This window comes from Lissotriton helveticus, chromosome 6, assembly GCF_964261635.1.
Source record: "Lissotriton helveticus chromosome 6, aLisHel1.1, whole genome shotgun sequence".
Taxonomy (NCBI): Eukaryota; Metazoa; Chordata; class Amphibia; order Caudata; family Salamandridae; genus Lissotriton; species Lissotriton helveticus.
The window spans coordinates 1380326118-1380346053 of record NC_136067.1 but is presented as its reverse complement, the minus strand read 5'-3'; the positions used below and the strand labels follow the sequence as shown (position 1 = coordinate 1380346053).

General features: G+C 43.5%; 1 protein-coding gene across 1 annotated transcript in view; it reads right to left on the bottom strand.

Moving 5' to 3' along the window:
- Positions 1–19936, bottom strand: part of LOC144763503 (uncharacterized) — a 556338-nt gene that overhangs the window by 21381 nt on the left and 515021 nt on the right. Inside the window, exons 14-16 of the mRNA XM_078649154.1 lie at positions 18012–18083; positions 10434–10523; positions 1938–2009 (exon numbers count right to left, since the gene is read on the bottom strand). Coding sequence (XP_078505280.1) covers positions 1938–2009; positions 10434–10523; positions 18012–18083 — 234 coding nt within the window. The remainder of the gene's footprint in view (positions 1–1937; positions 2010–10433; positions 10524–18011; positions 18084–19936) is intronic.

Sequence of the window (19936 nt, the reverse complement as noted above, 5' to 3'; positions counted from 1 at the left end):
GGGCTTAAAATAGAGCCCTGCGGAACACCCATCCTAACAGGCCTTTCGTTTGCTATATTTTTGCCAATTTGGACAGCTGTTGTACGGTCAGATAGATAGTTTATGAAACATTTTAGGGTAGTTCCTCTGACACCAATCTCCCATAGCCTCTGAATTAGAATGCTATGGGAGATGGTGTCGAATGCCGCCGACAAATCAAGCAGAACAAGAATAGAGGGTTGGTGTTTGTCTAAGGCCAGCCTAATATTGTCCACAACTTCAACCAACGCTGTCTCTGTGCTATGAGATGCACGAAAACCCTATTGGGAGGGATCTAAAAGTTCTTGATTTTCCAACTGGCTCACAAGCTGTTGACTGACAAAGGATTCAAGTATTTTCCCGAAATACGGGAGCAGTGAGATCGATCGATAGTTTAGAAGTGTGTTCGGGTCGGCCGAAGGTTTTTTCAGTATTGGCCTGATTCTTGCTGTTTTCCATGTTAAGGGAAAGTTGGCCTCTGAAAGAGATTTATTAAAGAGACCAGTCAAAGCTTCCACCAAGACCGGGGCCAATATAGAAAATAGTTTAGGGGAAATCTGGTCGGTAGGGGACCCAGACTTTATTTTCAGCCCCACTGACATAGTTGTATCCCTGTCAAATTTTTCAAATTCACTCAGGAGATAAGGAGGATCACATGGCTGGAGTGTCAGTGCTTCCGACTGCAAAATAGTTTTGTTATAGTCAAAAGACTACAGACTAGATATACATTGCCTGGTGTGCGCATGTGTGTTTTTTCTTGAGATTTCTCTAGCATTCCTGTAAGACCTTGGTAGTCCAGCAACATCTTATGACGCTTGCAGGATTCCACAAGCTCCTCGAATGACTGGGCCTAAGTCAGCAGAACAGGAGGAGGCTTCTTATGTACTAAAGAATAGTTATCATCCATTAAAAGTTACTCTGGCAGAGTAGTTCCATGTGTAATGTCAGCTTTGGGTGCAAAGCTTCAACAATGGAATGAGCTTCTTCTCTGGTACTTCAATGCAATCTTGATTCTCGAGCTTCCTACCAAACTAGTCCCTGACACATTTCTGGTCTGTCAATACCATGTCCTGGTCTTATCATTAAGGAGTACAAAGATTAAAATGTAGTCAGTAGATCTTGGTAAGAGTGATGGTAGAGTTTGTTGGCTCTGGCAGAGGGCATCGAATTAACTGCAGATATTTCTGAAAACGTTGTATTCCAAATCTTGCATCATGAAAGGCATCATAATTCTCTTTGACTTGTTTGTAAAATATATGTAAAGGACGCCATATTTCTACTTTCGAATGACATTAAAATGTGTGCTGCCATTAAATATGCATTTACAAAGCCAGGGAAAGTCCTATTTACTTTTGCACAGTTGAAGTTTGTACAAGCGGTCAGTCTGGGTCTACTTCATTAAGAGAAAGTTTGCTTTCTGGTGGTGATGAGATAAATAGTTTCAAAGGTTTGCTTCGAATTTATAATTTATCCAGAAGATTGTGGTGTCTTTTATATTGAGAGTGTGAATGGCTAGTTCAGCTGGTAATGTTGGAATCAAAAAAGAAAGAAATAGCAGTGATTCACATAAAATCTTCCTCATACATTAGTATAGTATTGCATAAACTACACTATCTTGAGAAATGTATATAGTAAATAGTCATTTATTTAAAGAATCAATTAGTAGCCTTTATTAACCTTGATGAAACAGCATTCATTTGAAGTCAACAAACTTCAGTAGGCAGTAAGATAAGACAATGTATGATAGAGCAGATTGTGTAGTTAGTTATAGAGAGAGACAGGTGGCAAGAAATGACTGGTTTTGTCGACTACACATTCATAGAAACCAAAACATTAAATGTTCTGAGGCACAGGAAATGCTCAAACACATGGGGAAGGAAATGCTCAAACACATGGTGGCCTTTGGTGCCCCGTCTTACCCTTTCGCCAGAATAAAGCGGGAGGATTCGGCTCTCGCTCATTATTGTGTCTGCCGGGAACCACTGGGGCTGCTGTAGAAGTAAAAATTGCATTAGGTAAAACATACTTTAAGGCCCAGTTTCACTTTCCACACCAAACTCCCATTCCATGACCACAATGAAAGACTCTCATCAAACGTTTCAGTGGCACCCAAGTTTAAGTAGGAACATTGATCACACAGAGTTTGTTGCCAGCAACCTCACTACTAGTAAATCATGTGAAGTAGGAGATGACAATATTATTTAGCTGTAAAGTCATATCTTTAGCCATGGTACCCTTAAGGGTTTAAAGGCTTTAAAGAACTCCAGTGTCAGAGCAGTGTATTTGGTTAGTTTGCCTAAAGCCTGGTTGGTGAGAAATGCTAAGAATAGCTTTGATTAGAGGCTGGTCAGGTTAGGTATAGATTGAGAGCAGGGTGTGGGAAATAACATTTATAGTGGGTCCAATGTTAGAGAACATGCATGGAGGGCACCTGAAATACCCAAATACCTGGCTCCTATTCCTCCATTAAAACACTTTTTCACTTACCCATACTCTTCCAGCCATACGATGTGGGATGCTCAAAATCAATGGAAAACTCCTCTGTCCTATGCGGTGTCTAGACAGGCATACAGGAAGCTGTAAGGAATCCAAAAATGACTTCAGCAAAGATGAAGGCCAACTCCAGCCTCCACTAATGAGGCTCACTGTCCTGCTCCGCCCACAACTTTGAATTTGAGGATATAAAATTATTAATATTGTCCTACCATTTTATAACAAAAACATGCTTGAATATATATGTATTATGTATATATCATCAAGTTATACACACACAGACACATACATATATTTATATCCAATATATACATTTATATATAGATATATTTTGAAATATACTTATATATGCGTGGGTAAATGCGGGTACAGCAGCTAGCCAAATATTCACTCACTATGGCCCTTTCTTTTGGGCTGTGTATCCCTCTGTTCAAAATACATCTTTCGAAAACTTCTCTGGGAAATATTAGAAGTCCACATAAACCTTTTTAGTTTCGCAGGTTTTGATGAGTCGAAGCATACTGAATCTCATGTCAGGTGTTTTCTTGCACCTGAATGTGTATTCAGAATGTGTGAAGCTGCAACAGTCGCTAAAGTCTTCTGGATATGATAATCTAAGAGTTTTCAAAAGACTACAGACTAGATACACATTGCGTGGGTTGCGCATGTGTGTTTTTTCTTGAGATTTCTCTAGCATTCCTGTAAGACCTTGGTAGTCCAGTGACATCTTATGAAGCTTGCAGGATTCCACAAGCTCCTCGAATGACTGGGCCTAAGGCAGCAGAGCTGGAGGAGGCTTCTTATGTACCAAGGATTAGTTATCATCCATTAAAAGTTACTCTGGCAGAGTAGTTCCATGTGTAATGTCAGCTTTGGGTGCAAAGCTTCAACAATGGAATGAGCTTCTTCTCTGGTACTTCAATGCAATCTTGATTCTCGAGCTTCCTACCAAACTAGTCCCTGACACATTTCTGGTCTGTCAATACTATGTCCTGGTCTTATCATTAAGGAGTACAAAGATTAAAATGTAGTCAGTAGTTCTTGGTAAGAGTTCTGGTAGAGTTTGGTGGCTCTGGCAGAGGGCATCGAATTAACTACAGATATTTCTGAAAACGTTGTATTCCAAATCTTGTAAAAGGCATCATAATTCTCTTAGACTTGTTTGTAAAATATATGTAAAGGACGCCATATTTCTACTTGCGAATGACATTAAGATGTGTGCTGCCATTAAATATGCATTTACAAAGCCAGGGAAAGTCCTATTTACTTTTGCACAGTTGGAGTTTGTACAAGTGATCAGTCTGGGTCTACTTCATTAAGAGAAAGTTTGCTTTCTGGTGGTGATGAGATAAACAGTTTCAAAGGTTTACTTGGAATTTATAATTTATCCAGAAGATTGTGGTGTCTTTTATATTGAGAGTGTGAATGGCTAGTTCAGCTGGTAATGTTGGAATCAAAAAAGAAAGAAACAGCTGTGATTCACATAAAATCTTCCTCATACATTTTGGCTATGAGTATATGGTAGTATTGCATAAACTACACTATCTTGAGAAATGTACATTGTAAATAGTCATCTATTTAAAGAATCAATTAGTAGCCTTTATTAACCTTGATGAAACAGCATTCATTTGAAGTTAACAAACGTCAGTAGGCAGTAAGATAAGACAATGTATGATAGAGCAGATTGTGTAGTTAGTTATAGAGAGAGACAGGTGGCAAGAAATGACTGGTTTTGTCGACTACACATTCATAGAAACCAAAACATTAAATGTTCTGAGGCACAGGAAATTCTCAAACACATGGGGAAGGAAATGCTCAAACACATGGTGGCCTTTGGTGCTCCGTCTTACCCTTTCGCCAGAATAGGGCGGGAGGATTCGGCTCTCGCTCATTGTTGTGTTTGCCGCGAACCACTGGGGATGCTGTAGAGGTAAAAATTGCATTAGGCAAAACATACTTTAAGGCCCAGTTTCACTTTCCACACCAAACTCTCCTTCTATGACCACAATGAAAGACACTCATCAAACGTTTCAGTGGCACCCAAGTTTAAGTAGGAACATTGATCACACAGAGTTTGTTGTCAGCAACCTCGCTACTAGTAAATCATGTGAAGTAGGAGATGACAATATTGTTTAGCTGTAAAGAACAAGTTACTTAGGGCACCGAAGGTAAGTAACTTGTTCTTCTGATAGATACATCTGCCGTGTGGATTCCTCACCTTGTGAATAGAGTCCCACAGCAGTCCCCACTCCCGGAGGAGGGTGTCCACTCTTCTAAACCAGGAAATCCTGAAGGACAGAGCGAGCAAAGTGGCCGTCCCTCCTCACTTCGGAATCCAAGCAGTAATGCTTCGCGAAAGTGTGGAGGGAAGACCAAGTTGCCGCCCTACAAATATCCTCAACAGGTACACCTCTAGCCAATTCTGAGGATGAAGACTTAGCTCTTGTAGAATGAGCCCTTATACCCTCTGGTGGTTCCTTACCGGCCAAAGAGTAGCAGATCTTTATGCAGAGGACGATCCATCTCAATAAAGTTCTTTTATGATCCGCTCTTCCTTTCTTGCAGCCAGCAAATCCAACGAAGAGCTGGTCTTCCAAACGAAAGTCCTTGGATCTGTCCAAGTAAAAGGACACCGCCCTCTTAGGGTCCAGACGGTGCAGTCTCTCTTCCTCCTTGGAAGGGTGAGGGGAAGGATAGAAGGTAGGAAGGGTAATGGACTGTCCTAGATGGAAGGGAGTTACCACCTTAGGCAGAAAAGCAGCCCTGGTCCTAAGAACCATTCGATCAGCATGAATGGTCAGGAATGGGGGCTTGGAACTAAGAGCTTGAAGCTCACTAACCCTCCTTGCCGAGGTTATTGCAACCAGGAAGACTGTCTTAAGGGTAAGAAGCCTCATGGGACATTTGTGGAGAGGCTCAAAGGGAGCACCCATCAAAAAGGTCAATACAAGATTCAAATCCCACTGAGGCACAATAAAAGGTGACGGAGGGAACATATTAGTGAGACCCTTCAAAAACCTTAAGACCACAGGAGACTTAAAAAGAGAAGGCTGGTCGGGCAAGCAGAGAAAAGCCGACAGCGCCGACAGGTAACCCTTTACCGTGGCAACCGCAAGACCCTGCCGCGCCAAAGAAAGGGCAAACTGGAGAACATTAGACAAATGGGCCTTCAAAGGATCAACAGACCTTTCCCCACACCACGTGACAAATTTCGACCATCTATAAGAATAGATGGACTTAGTGGAGTCACGCCTGGCTGACAAGATGACATCCACAACGTCAGGCGGAAGGGAAAAGGAATTCAGGTTGCCCCGTTCAATCTCCAGGCATGAAGGTGCAATGTCTGGAGGTGGGGGTGTAGAACCTGCCCCTCCATCAGAGAGAGGAGGTCTGCCCTGAGAGGGAGACGGAGCGGCGGGTGAGAGGAGAGGTGGAGTAGATCTGTATACCACACCCTTCTTGGCCAATCCGGGGCGACCAATATGACTTGGGCCCGGTCTTGGCGAATCTTCCTCAGAACCCGAGGAATCAAGGGTATGGGGGGAAACGCGTAAAGGAGTTGACCTCTCCAACTCAACTGAAACGTGTCCCCCAAGGCTCCTTGCATCGGATACTGGAGACTGCAGAAAGACAGGCAGTGCGCATTCTCGTGAGTGGCGAACAGGTCCACCCGAGGAGTCCCCCACATCCGAAAGATGTCGTGAACCACCTCCGGGTGAAGCCTCCACTCGTGGTCGGCAGAGAACTGCCGACTGAGATTGTCTGCACGAACGTTCAACACACCGGCCAGATGATTCGCCATCAGACAAACCTGATGGTCCTGAACCCAGGACCAGAGACGCAGAGCCTCTCTGCAGAGACACTGCGACCCTACCCCTCCCTGCTTGTTGACGTACCACATCGCGGTTGTGTTGTCCGTTAGGACCTGAACAGACTGACCGCGAAGGGAAGGGAGGAAGGCCTTGAGCGCCAAACGTATCGCCCGAAATTCTAGAAGTTGGAGACCAAAGGCCCTTGACCTCCAGATCCCCCAGATGAGCACCCCACCCGAGAGTGGATGCATCCGTTATCACCGTGGCCACCGATGGGGGAAGTTGAAAAGGCTTTCCTTGGGACAGATTGCCTTCCACGCCCCACCAAGACAGATCCGCTGCAGCTTCTCTGGAGATCCTCACTGACTCCCTGAGATCTCCATTGTGCTGATACCACTGCTTGCGGAGGCACCACTGGAGCGCCCTCATGTGCCAGCGTGCATGGTTGACCAACAGAATGCATGAAGCCATCAGACCGAGCAGGCGAAGGACCTTCAGGACTGGAACGACCGCTCCATTGTAAAATAAAGGAATCATCTCCCGTATGTCGCGAATCCTTTGAGGGGGAGGGAATGCACGACATACGGTTGTGTCCAGTACCGCACCTATGAACAGGTTGCGCTGGGAGGGCACCAGGTGAGACTTGGGTACATTTATTGAAAAACCCAACCTGTACAACAACTGGGTTGTCTCTCGCAAATGATGGAGCACTCTCTCTGACGACTCTGCCTTGATCAGCCAGTCGTCCAAATAAGGGAACACTGGAATCCCTGACCTCCTGAGATGCGCCGCCACCACTGCCATCACCTTGGTGAAGACTCGAGGCGCAGTTGTAAGTCCAAACGGAAGGACCGCAAACTGGTAGTGCTCCGATCCCACCGTAAAACGGAGATATTTCCTGTGCGACTTCAGGATTGGGATATGAAAGTAAGCATCCTGCAAGTCGAGCGACACCATCCAGTCTTCTTCTTGCAGCGCCTGAAGAACCTGAGCAAGGGTGAGCATCTTGAATTTCTCCTGCTTCAGATAAAGATTCAAGATCCTGAGATCCAGGATCGGACGAAGCCTGCCATCCTTCTTCGGAATCAGGAAATACCGGGAGTAGCACCCCTGACTCCTTTCCTGCTCTGGGACCACCTCTATCGCACCTTTTCTTATCAGAGTCAAAACTTCCTCTTGCAGAAGTGACAGATGCTCCTCGGAGCAATACCCTTGGCAAGGAGGGAAATTGGGAGGGAATTCCCGAAAGGGAAGGGCATACCCATTTTCTACAAGATTGAGAACCCAAAGATCTGACGTAACCGATTCCCAATCCTGTAGAAAATGGGTGAGCCGACCCCCAACCGGACCCACATGATCCTGAATGTCGGATCTAGGGCTGCTTCTCAGGGGCAGGGGGGTTGGAGGAAGTGGAGGAGGAAGAGGCCTGACGTCCACGAGGACGAGCTCTCTGCTTTCCCCTATATGTCCTGTACAAGGAGTTTTGCTGCTGCTGTTGTTGCTGCTGCTGCTGCTGGCCTTGCCGGAAATTCCGAAAGGAAGAGCGGCCAAAACCCCTGAATCTTCTGCCAGTTGAAGAGCCTCTCACTTGAAGACCCAAGGATTTAGCAGTCGCCCTGCTTTCTTTAAACCTCTCAAGGGCCGCATCAGCCTTCTTCCCAAAGAGGCCTGAACCATCGAAAGGAAGATCTAATAATGTCGCCTGAACATCAGCCGAAAAGTCAGAAGATTTCAACCTGGCAGACCTCCTAGTAGCGACTGCAGTGCCACAGAGTCTACAGTATCCAAACCGCTCTGAATGACCTGGCGAGCCGCCGCCTGGGCGTCAGAGATGACTTCCTCAAAATCCTTCCTGCTGTCATCAGGAATTTTTGGAACAAGAACACGCAAAGAGTCCATCAGAGCGTGTAAATATCTCCCCATCAAGCAAGTGGCATTTGATGACTTCAATGCCATACTGGCAGAGGAGAAGGACTTCTTTGCCACCTGATCCTGCTTCTTTGCCTCCTTCTCAAAAGGAACCTGAGGGAAAGCACTAACGTTCTTTTTGGAGCATGCAGCCTGAATGACCAAACTCTCCGGTGAAGGTTAAAAGTTTAAAAAGGCAGGATCCTCAGGGGCAACCCTGTATCTTCTGGCTACACTTTTAGAGACAGCTGGAGGCGACAAAGGTTTTTTCCACACCTCTAGAATGGGCTCTGTCAGAGCATCATTGAAAGGAAGAAGAGGTTCCACCACTGAACTCGGAGAATGCAATACTTCAGTCAGAATATTAGATTTGAATTCTGCTGTAGGCAAAGTCAACTTAAGGAGACTGGCAGCCTTCCTCATAATTAAATGATAGGGTTGAACGTCCTTAGAAGGAGTGCTAGAACCTGAGGGTAACTCCCACTCTGGAGAGAAATCCAGGCTTCCTGCGTCTGCCAAATCCTCAAAAGCATCTTCATCCAATTCACCCTCTTCAACGTCAGATTGTGAATCCAAAAACCTCCTTTCATCCAGAAGGCGTTGAGCCTCTCTTCTGGATCTCATCTTGACTCGTTTTGCCATCGGATCCACCACCGGCTCCGACAGATTCGGAATCGACGTCGGGATCGAACCCGAAGGCTCAGAGGGATGTGTCCGAGGACGACTCGGAGCAGGCGAAGCCGGAACCGGCGTCGACGGCTTCGGTGGAGCCGGAAAATGCCACGGCGGCGTCGGAGCCGGCATGTAAGGCATAAACGGAGCCGGAGGGTAGGAGTGAGGGACTCCTAAGCTAAAAGCTAAAGGACCCATGGGACCCGAAGGTGCACCAGAGGGGTACCACGCCCTCGAAAAGACTCCGTACATCGCGTTGAGAAACGCAGAAGGGTCCTGGCCTGGGGCAGGAAATGGTGGATGAAAACCTTCAGGCCTGTCCTGAGGAGCGTTCGGATTCGGCTCACCTAAGGGCGCGGAACCCCCATCCTCACGAAGCTCCTCCTCATCTCGGGCCGGGGACGGCGCCGGAGACGGACTCGGAGCCGGATTCGGAGCCGGAGTCGGAGACGGAGCCGGAGACGGTGCCCGTGACTCAGAAGGGGAGGCCTCACCTTCAGGTTCTGGATCCGAAACATCAGCGGTCACCACCTTCGAACGTACCTTCTTCGGTGACCTCGACCTCGATCCCGACTCCTTACCAGAACGACGTCGGGACTCATGTCTCCTCTTCTTATGTTTCCTCTTTTTTGAAACACGATCAGAAGCCGACTTCGAAGACGACCTTCCTCGAGATCCAGACCTCGACCTCGATCTCGACTTCGACCTCGCCCTTCGAGAACGAGACCTCGACGACTTCTCCTTTCCAGCTTTCATCTTAGCCACCAGCAGCTTCGCCTCTCTTTCTCTCAGGGCCTTCGGGTTCATCTTCTTCTTACACGAAGAGCAGTCATCCACATCATGGTCCGAGCTCAAGCACCAGATGCAGTCGCTGTGAGGGACGGTGATGGACATCATTTTGCCACATTCTCTGCATGGCTTAAAGCCGGTCTTTTTAGAAGACATTGTCGAAGAAACAGGATACAGAGAAGCAGAAAAAGGTAATAATATAGGCAACAAAGTATCCGTTGGCTACAGAGATTCCCGATAACCGTTAGCGTCGACGACGCGGAAAAAAGGGAACTGATGTCATCACGCCGGCGTGGGCCTATTATAGGCGTCGGTGACGTCAGCGGAGTCGCGAGCGAGGTCGTGTCTCTATGACGTCAGGAGTCCACGTCGGCGCGAGGCTACGAAAAAAGAATTTCCGAATGTTGCTGACGCAGGGGGGTATTTACAAGGTGAGGAATCCACACGGCAGATGTATCTATCAGAAGTCATATCTTTCACCATGTTACCCTTAAGGTTTTAACGGCTTTAAAGGTCTCCAGTGTCAGAGCAGTGTATTTGGCTAGTTTGCCTATTGCCTGGTTGGTGAGAAATGCTATGGACAGGTTTGTTTAGAGGCTGGTCAGGTTAGTTATAGATTGAGAGCAGGTTGTGGGAAATAACATTTATAGTGGGTCCAATGTTAGAGAACATGCATGGAGGGCATCTGAAATACCCAAATACCTGGCTCCTATATCTCCATTAAAATACTTTTTCACTTACGCATACTCTTCCAGCCATACGATGTGGGATGCTCAAAATCAATGGAATGCTCCTCTGTCTCATGCGGTGTCTAGAAAGGCATACAGGAAGCTGTAAAGAATCCAAAAAGGACTTCAGCAAAGATTAAGGCCCACTCCAGCCTCCACTAATGAGGCTCACGTTCCTGCTCCGCCCACAACTTTGTATTTGAGGATATAAAATTATTAATATTGTCCTACCATTTTATAACAAACACATGCTTGAATATATATGTATTATGTGTATATCATCAAGTTATACACACACAGACACATACATATATGTATATATAATATATACATTTATATATAGATATATTTTTAAATATATTTATATATGCCTGGGTACATGCGGGTACAGCAGCTAGCCACATATTCACTCGGTATGGCCCTTTCTTTTGGGCTGTGTATCCCTCTGTTCAAAATACATCTTTCGAAAACTTCCCTGGGAAATTATAGAAGTCCACATAAACCTTTTTAGTTTCGCAGGTTTTGATGAGTCGCAGCACACTGAATCTTATGTCAGGTGTTTTCATGCACCTGAATATGTATTCAGAATGTGTGAAGCTGCAACAGTCACTAAAGTCTTCTAAATATGATAATCAAAGAGTTTTCAAAAGACTACAGACTAGATACACATTGCGTGGTGTGCGCATGTGTATTTTTTCTTGAGATTTCTCTAGCATTCCTGTAAGACCTTAGTAGTCCAGCGACATCTTATGAAACTTGCAGGATTCCACAAGCTCCTCGAATGACTGGGCCTAAGTCAGCAGAGCTGGAGGAGGCTTCTTATGTACCAAGGAATAGCAATAATCGAGGCGGGAAAGTATCAGAGCCAGATTCTATAGGGAGAAAATCAAAGAATTTTTTTAATGATTTTATAATATTGAAACAGCTTCCTGCAACACTCCTTACATGATGGTCAAAGGACAATGATGAGTCAAAAAGTACACCCAGATTTCTGGCCACTTCAACCGAACTGGGAGGTGCAGTAGTGCCCCTTGGCCACCATTTACTGGGGCTAAAGTTGACATTTTTTCCCATGGGCAGTGTTTCAGTTTTATTTGAATTACATTTCAGATGGTTGTTACTCATCCACACAAAGACGTCAGTCAGACAGTTCTGAAAGTTCTGTTCAGCATTAGTGGAGTTCTTATCTAAAGATACAATCAATTGAGTATCATCGGCATACGATGTTACTAGTATCCCGTATGATTCAATTAGAGTGATGAGGGGCACCATGTAAATATTAAAAAGTAACAGACTTAAAATGGAGCCCTGGGGAACTCCAGAGGTGATTTTTTTTTCGCTCGAGAGAAAGGGTCCCAATGAAATGGTTTGGGTTCTCTCAGATAGGAAAGAACTTATCCAATCGAGAGCAACCTCTGTAATTCCTTTTTCTCTTAACCTAGAAATAAGTATTTTATGGGAAATGGTATTGAACGCTGCCGATAGATCGAGTAATATCAGGACGGCGTTTTTTCCTTCATCCTGTAAATTTTTAATGGAATCAGTAAGTTCGATGAGGGCCGTTTCAGTGGAATGCTTTGAGCGAAAGCCCGATTGTTGGTGGTGTAAGATGTTATGCATTTCCACAAAATTCTTCAGCTCTTGGTGGACCATGTGTTCGGTTATTTTCCTGAGAACCGGGAGAAGAGATATCGGTCGAAGATTGGAAAGATCTGTTATATTTTCACTTTGTTTTTTCATTAAAGTTTTCACTATTGCTTTTTTCCAATCCGATGGAACAATGCCTGAACTGTGAGGCCTTGACTATTGTATTTATGATGGGATTGACTATATCAATTATCTGATGGAGGATCAGCGGGGGGCAAGAGTCAGATGGGGATCCTGATTTACAGGATATGATGGCATCGCGGGTTTGCACAAGAGTCACTGGTCTAAACATTCTAAGAGTGTGTGCCGCTGTCACAGTGGTGTTGTTGGTGTCCTTAGTGATGGATTGAAGGATGGGTGGAAAATCATCCTGTAAGAGTTTGATTTTCTCCTCAAAGTAATAAGCAATCTGATTGCAGAAGTCTTGAGACAGAGGAATTTCTAGTTGGAGGGCTTTCGGGTGGGTGAAGTATTTAACTATAGAAAAAAAATGTTTTTGTTTTTGTTGGGCATCCTTAATTGCTTTAGTATAGTAATCCTTCTTAGCAATTTTTATGTTAGAAAAATATGCATTTCTATGTTTTACATAGAGAGCCGTGGCTATCGGGTCATAGGCTATCCTCCATTTGCGTTCACTTTGTTTACACTGAAAGTGTAATTCTGCAAGAGATTGTGTGTACCAAGGGGCACTTATCTTTTTAATTTTCTCTTTTTTTAAAGGGCGCTTTGGGGGTTCAGGATCTTTTATAGCTTGCTGCATCCAGATGTGAAAGTTTTAGAATCTCGGTCGACATCACCAGACAAGCTGGGAGCCTGAAACTGAGCCAAGTGTTTAAGCTTTATGTTTTCGGCAACCATTGCCCAGTTTTGATTAGATGAAGGCTGCAAGGTTGTTTTTACCGTTTTAGAAGGGCGGTGCACATTAATGTTAAAAGGGACAAAACAGTGATCCGTCCAAATTTGTGGGATGGGAATATGAGTCACTAGAGAGGGGAAGTTGGAACAAACCCCATCAAGTGTATGTCCTGCTCGGTGAGTGGCCTTTACCACTTTTTGGGAGAGTCCAAATATTTCGAGTGTCTGGTGAAAGTTAGTGGCCTGGGAGTCAGTTTTAGATTCAAGCTGTAGGTTGAAATCGCCCAGGAGAGTAAAATATGGGTAACGAAGTAGCAATTGTCCTAAGGATTCACCCAAGGAATCCAAAAACATAGTAGAACTACCAGGTGGACGATATATTAACCCTCCTGTGAAGGATGTGGAAGCATTGCGCATGATAGAAAAACCAATGCTTTCGACGCCTTTGAGTTGGCCAAGATCAAATGTATGACATTTCAGGGAGTTTCTGATTATTATGGCAACTCCACCTCCTCGTCCACTCCGCCTGTCCAGTCTAAATATGACATAGCCGGGCAGGAGAGCGACCGACAGGTCAGGGTTGCTGCAGTCATTGAGCCACGTTTCGGTTATAAAGAGGAAGTCTAAATTATGGTCGAGGATTAATTCCTTGATGTCCTGACTATGACTACCCATAGACCATGCGTTAATAAGCCCCCCTTTAAAACTAGATAGGATTGAAGAAGTAATGTGTGTATGGGGCAGAACTTCGGATGTGAACAGTGGTGTAGTCCATGAACAGGTTCTACAGGAGAATGGGCCCCATATCTGTACCATAGGGATGACGCACGAACACTTACTTTGAAAATTAAGCTCTCGAGGGTACTTGCTTGATAACCAGTATTCAGGGTGTTTTGGACGGCATGGCCAGCGCCAGTCGCGATCTTGGCGCAGATGGGCTTGCCTTTGGTGCGCCTTCAGCGCGCCGCTGGCGCGCCCGCTGCGCTTTCGCCACATCCGTGCCTAAATAGGAGACAGGAAGTGGAGGGGAGGAGCCAGAAATCACAAACACTCCTGACAACTAGAGTGCTAATCTTCAGGCGGGTCAGGATAACGTTCCTAGCACCGCGTTAGCGCTCTAGTGATGTTTACCCAAGAGGCAGAACGAGGGAAACAAATGGTACAAAGAGTGCAAATGCGCAATTTTAAAAATATATTTCCTGAAGGTTGCTCCAGTCGAAATACTAAAGGAAACAGATTAAAATCCCAGATGCAGTTGTCACAGAGTTACAAACATTAAAATCAAAAGCACGCCAGAAGACTCACGCTACAATCGGAGTGCTCGCCACGTCCGTGCCTAAATAGGAGACAGAAAGTGGAGGGGGGAGCCAGAAATCACAAACACCCCTGACAACTAGAGCGCTAATCTTCAGGTGGGTCAAGATAACGTTCCTGGCACCGCGTTAGTGCTCTAGTGATGTTGACCCCAGAGGCAGAACGAGGGAAACAAATGGTACAAAGAGTGCAAATGCGCAATTTAAAAAATATATTTCCTGAAGGTTGCTCCAGTCGAAATACTAAAGGAAACAGATTAAAATCCCAGATGCAGTTGTCACAGAGTTACAAACATTAAAATCAATAGCATGCCAGAAGACTCACGCTACAAAACGTGTAGTTCCATGTGTAATGTCAGCTTTGGGTGCAAAGCTTCAACAATGGAATGAGCTTCTTCTCTGGTACTTCAATGCAATCTTGATTCTCGAGCTTCCTACCAAACTAGTCCCTGACACATTTCTGGTCTGTCAATACCATGTCCTGGTCTTATCATTAAGGAGTACAAAGATTAAAATGTAGTCAGTAGATCTTGGTAAGAGTGATGGTAGAGTTTGGTGGCTCTGGCAGAGGCATCAAATTAACTGCAGATATTTCTAAACGTTGTATTCCAGATCTTGTATCATAAAAGGCATCATAATTGTCTTAGACTTGTTTGTAAAATATATGTAAAGGACGCCATATTTCTACTTGCGAATGACATTAAGACGTGTGCTACCATTAAATATGCATTTACAAAGCCAAGGAAAGTCCTATTTACTTTTGCACAATTGAAGTTTGTACAAGCCATCAGTCTGGGTCTACTTCATTAAGAGAAAGTTTGCTTTCTGGTGGTGATGAGATAAACAGTTTCAAAGGTTTGCTTGGAATTGATAATTTATCCAGAAGATTGTGGTGTCTTTTATATTTAGAGTGTGAATGGCTAGTTCAGCTGGTAATGTTGGAATCAAAAAAGAAAGAAATAGCAGTGATTCACATAAAATCTTCCTCATACATTTTGGCTATGAGTATATGGTAGTATTGCATAAACTACGCTATCTTGAGAAATGTACATTGTAAATCGTCATCTATTTAAAGAATCAATTAGTAGCCTGTATTAACCTTGATAAAACAGCATTCATTTGTAGTTAAAAAACTTCAGTAGGCAGTAAGATAAGACAATGTATGATAGAGCAGATTGTGTAGTTAGTTATAGAGAGAGACAGGAGGCAGGAAATGACTGGTTTTGTCGACTACACATTCATAGAAACCAAAAGATTAAATGTTCTGAGGCACAGGAAATGCTCAAACACATGGGGAAGGAAATGCTCAAACACATGGTGGCCTTTGGTGCCCCGTCTTACCCTTTCGCCAGAATAGGACGGGAGGATTCGGCTCTCGCTCATTATTGTGTCTGCCGCGTACCACAGGGGATGCTGTAGAGGTAAAAATTGCATTAGGCAAAACATACTTTAAGGCCCAGTTTCACGTTCCACACCAAACTCCCCTTCCATGACCACAATGAAAGACTCTCATCAAACGTTTCAGTGGCACCCAAGTTTAAGTAGGAACATTGATCACACAGAGTTTGTTGCCAGCAACCTAGTTTCTAGTGACTCATGTGAAGTAGGAGATGACAATATTATTTAGCTGTAAAGTCATATCTTTAGCCATGGTACCCTTAAGGGTTTAAAGGCTTTAAAGAACTCCAGTGTCAGAGCAGTGTATTTGGTTAGTTTGCCTATTGCCTGGTTGGTGAGAAATGCTAAGAACAGCTTTGGTTAGAGGCTGGTCAGGTTAGTTATAGATTGAGAGCAGGGTGTGGGAAATAACATTTATAGTGGGTCCAATGTTAGAGAACATGCATGGAGGGCACCTGAAATACCCAAATACCTGGCTCCTATTCCTCCATTAAAATACTTTTTCACTTACGCATACTCTTCCAGCCATACGATGTGGGATGCTCAAAATCAATGGAAAACTCCTCTGTCCCATGCGGTGTCTTGAAAGGCATACAGGAAGCTGTAAGGAATCCAAAAATGACTTCAGCAAAGATTAAGGTCAACTCCAGCCTCCACTAATTAGGCTCACGTTCCTGCTCCGCTCGCAACTTTGTATTTGAGGATATTAAATTATTAATGTTGTTCTACCATTTTATCACAAAAACATGCTTGAATATATATGTATTATGTATATATCATCAAGTTATACACACACAGACACATACATATATGTATATATAAATATAATATATACATTTATATATAGATATATTTTGAAATATATTTATATATGCGTGGTTACATGCGGGTACAGCAGCTAGCCAAATATTCACTCAGTATGGCCCTTTCTTTTGGGCTGTGTATCCCTCTGTTCAAAATACATCTTTCGAAAACTTCCCTGGGAAATAATAAAAGTCCACATAAACCTTTTTAGTTTAGCAGGTTTTGATGAGTCGAAGCACACTGAATCTCATATCAGGTGTTTTCTTGCACCTGAATGTGTATTCAGAATGTGTGAAGCTGCAACAGTCACTAAAGTCTTCTGAATATGATAATCTAAGAGTTTTCAAAAGACTACAGACTAGATACACATTGCGTGGTGTGCGCATATGTGTTTTTTCTTGATATTTCCCTAGCATTCCTGTAAGACCTTGGTAGTCCAGCGACATCTTATGAAGCTTGCAGGATTCCACAAGCTCCTCGAATGACTGGGCCTAAGTCAGCAGAGCTGGAGGAGGCTTCTTATGTACCAAGGAATAGTTATCATCCATTAAAAGTTACTCTGGCAGAGTAGTTCCATGTGTAATGTCAGCTTTGGGTGCAAAGCTTCAACAATGGAATGAGCTTCTTCTCTGGTACTTCAATGCAATCTTGATTCTCAAGCTTCCTACCAAACTAGTCCCTGACACATTTCTGGTCTGTCAATACCATGTCCAGGTCTTATCATTAAGGAGTACAAAGATTAAAATGTAGTCAGTAGATCTTGGTAAGAGTGATGGTAGAGTTTGGTGGCTCTGGCAGAGGGCTTAGAATTAACTGCAGATATTTCTGAAAACTTTGTATTCCAAATCTTGTATCATAAAAGACATCATAATTCTCTTAGACTTGTTTGTAAAATTTATGTAAAGGACGCCATATTTCTACTTGCGAATGACATTAAGATGTGTGCTGCCATTAAATATGCATTTACAAAGCCAGGGGAAGTCCTATTTACTTTTGCACAGTTGAAGTTTGTACAAGCCATCAGCCTGGGTCTACTTCATTAAGAGAAAGTTTGCTTTCTGGTGGTGATGAGATAAACAGTTTCAAAGGTTTGCTTGGAATTTATAATTTATCCAGAAGATTGTGGTGTCTTTTATATTGAGAGTGTGAATGGCTAGTTCAGCTGGTAATGTTGGAATCAAAAAAGAAAGAAATAGCAGTGATTCACATAAAATCTTCCTCATACATTTTGGCTATGAGTATATGGTAGTATTGCATAAACTACGCTATCTTGAGAAATGTACATTGTAAATAGTCATCTATTTAAAGAATCAAATAGTAGCCTGTATTAACTTTGATGAAACAGCATTCATTTGAAGTTAACAAACTTCAGTGGGCAGTAAGATAAGACAATGTATGATAGAGCCGATTGTGTAGTTATTTATAGAGAGAGACAGGTGGCAAGAAATGACTGGTTTTGTCGACTACACATTCATAGAAACCAAAACATTAACTGTTCTGAGGCACAGGAAATGCTCAAACACATGGGGAAGGAAATGCTCAAACACATGGTGGCCTTTGGTGCCCCGTCTTACCCTTTCGCCAGAATAAGGCGGGAGGATTCGGCTCTCGCTCATTATTGTGTCTGCCGGGAACCACTGGGGCTGCTGTAGAGGTAAACATTGCATTAGGCAAAACATACTTTAAGGCCCAGTTTCACTTTCCACACCAAACTCCCCTTCCATGACCACAATGAAAGACTCTCATCAAACGTTTCAGTGGCACCCAAGTTTAAGTAGGAACATTGATCACACAGAGTTTGTTGACAGCAACCTAGTTTCTAGTAAATCATGTGAAGTAGGAGATGACAATATTATTTAGCTGTAAAGTCATATCTTTAGCCATGGTACCCTTAAGGGTTTAAAGGCTTTAAAGAACTCCAGTGTCAGAGCAGTGTATTTGGTTAGTTTGCCTATTGCCTGGTTGGGGAGAAATGCTAAGAACAGCTTTGTTTAGAGGCTGGTCAGGTTAGTTATAGATTGAGAGCAGGGTGTGGGAAATAACATTTATAGTGGCTTTAAAGAACTCCAGTGTCAGAGCAGTGTGTTTGGTTAGTTAGCCTATAGTCTGCATGAAGTATTTTTCTGGGAGACAAATAATACACACAAATATGTTTAAAGAGAAATAACAGCAATAATGCATGTTCAGCTTGTTAGCATGTAAGGGAGTGGACAAGTTCATAGCCAATGGAAAGAGATGGATCCTAGTAAAATATACTAATTCAAAACAACAAACGTAAACTTATAAGATTAATGAAAGTTACATAATTTTGCAGAAAAAGGTGAGGATTATCGTTACATGTGCAATTGAGGTTTTCCTAAACATCAGCCTGCCTATGCAGTGTGTGCTTTTTATTGGTACTACACTCATACATCCCTATTCTTTTTTGTAATTGCACTCTGATCTCACTGACCATATGCATGTGTTCACTAATGATGAAGAGTGTCCTAAGAGTTCTCATCTAGAACTGATTGTAAGGTATTATCCACTATTGCCAACTGCAAAGTGTGTTATGATTAGTTAATACCATGTGCTCAGAGCATAACCCATTAATTGACTACCATGTATGTGAGGGGATATGACAAGAAGAACAGGCAATTAAGAGCTTTTACTACTGAGCATGTGGAGAATACATCTATTAGCACCCCTATAGGAAGGCCAAAAAAGCCAATTGCAACTGCTGGCTTCCAGACCTTCAATGAACCTGGAAAACAGGCAAATAAGAATACTTAGTGTGATCATTCTACTGCCTTGGACTAGCTGAGCCAGTTTCACGATTCCAGAGATCATTCTAATAAGTATATTAATCAAGAAATGGCCATACTTTGGAGCAATAGCTGAATATGAAAATCTTGAGAATTTGATACCACGCATAGAAAATGTATTTTTGGTAAGTTTAATTTCTAAGAACTCTCTTTCGCTGATTATACTAAGGAATAAAAACAACCAGCATTCATACAGGGTGCACAAAAAGCTCTACTTCTATGTTCCTCAAGTTAGCTAGACATAGATTCCCTTCAAATGTGTTGCCATGAACAACAGGCATTTACTCCATTCTGCCTCTCAGCATCAATCAATCAGTAGATTTGTATAGCACTTCTTGTCACGCGTGAAGGTATACAGGCGATGGCAGGGTCCAGATGATTAGCCAAACATCTAGGTCTGGGAACTCTGAAAGAGATGGGGATGTATGGAGCTAAAGGGGTAGCTCATTCCATATTTTTGTTCCTAGGTAGGAGAAGGAACGACCTCTGCATCTGCTACGTCAGATGCGGGGGTGAAGGTTAGAGACGGAAGTGGAGCGGAGATGCATGGTGGGCTGATGTAAGTGCAGTCGATGGTTAAAGTAGGCAAGTCCGCAGTTATGTAGGACCTTGATTGCTTGGGCCAGGAGCTTTTCTGTACAGGGAGACAGTTAATTTCCCTGAGGTAGGGGGTGATGTGAATTAGTCTAGGGAGT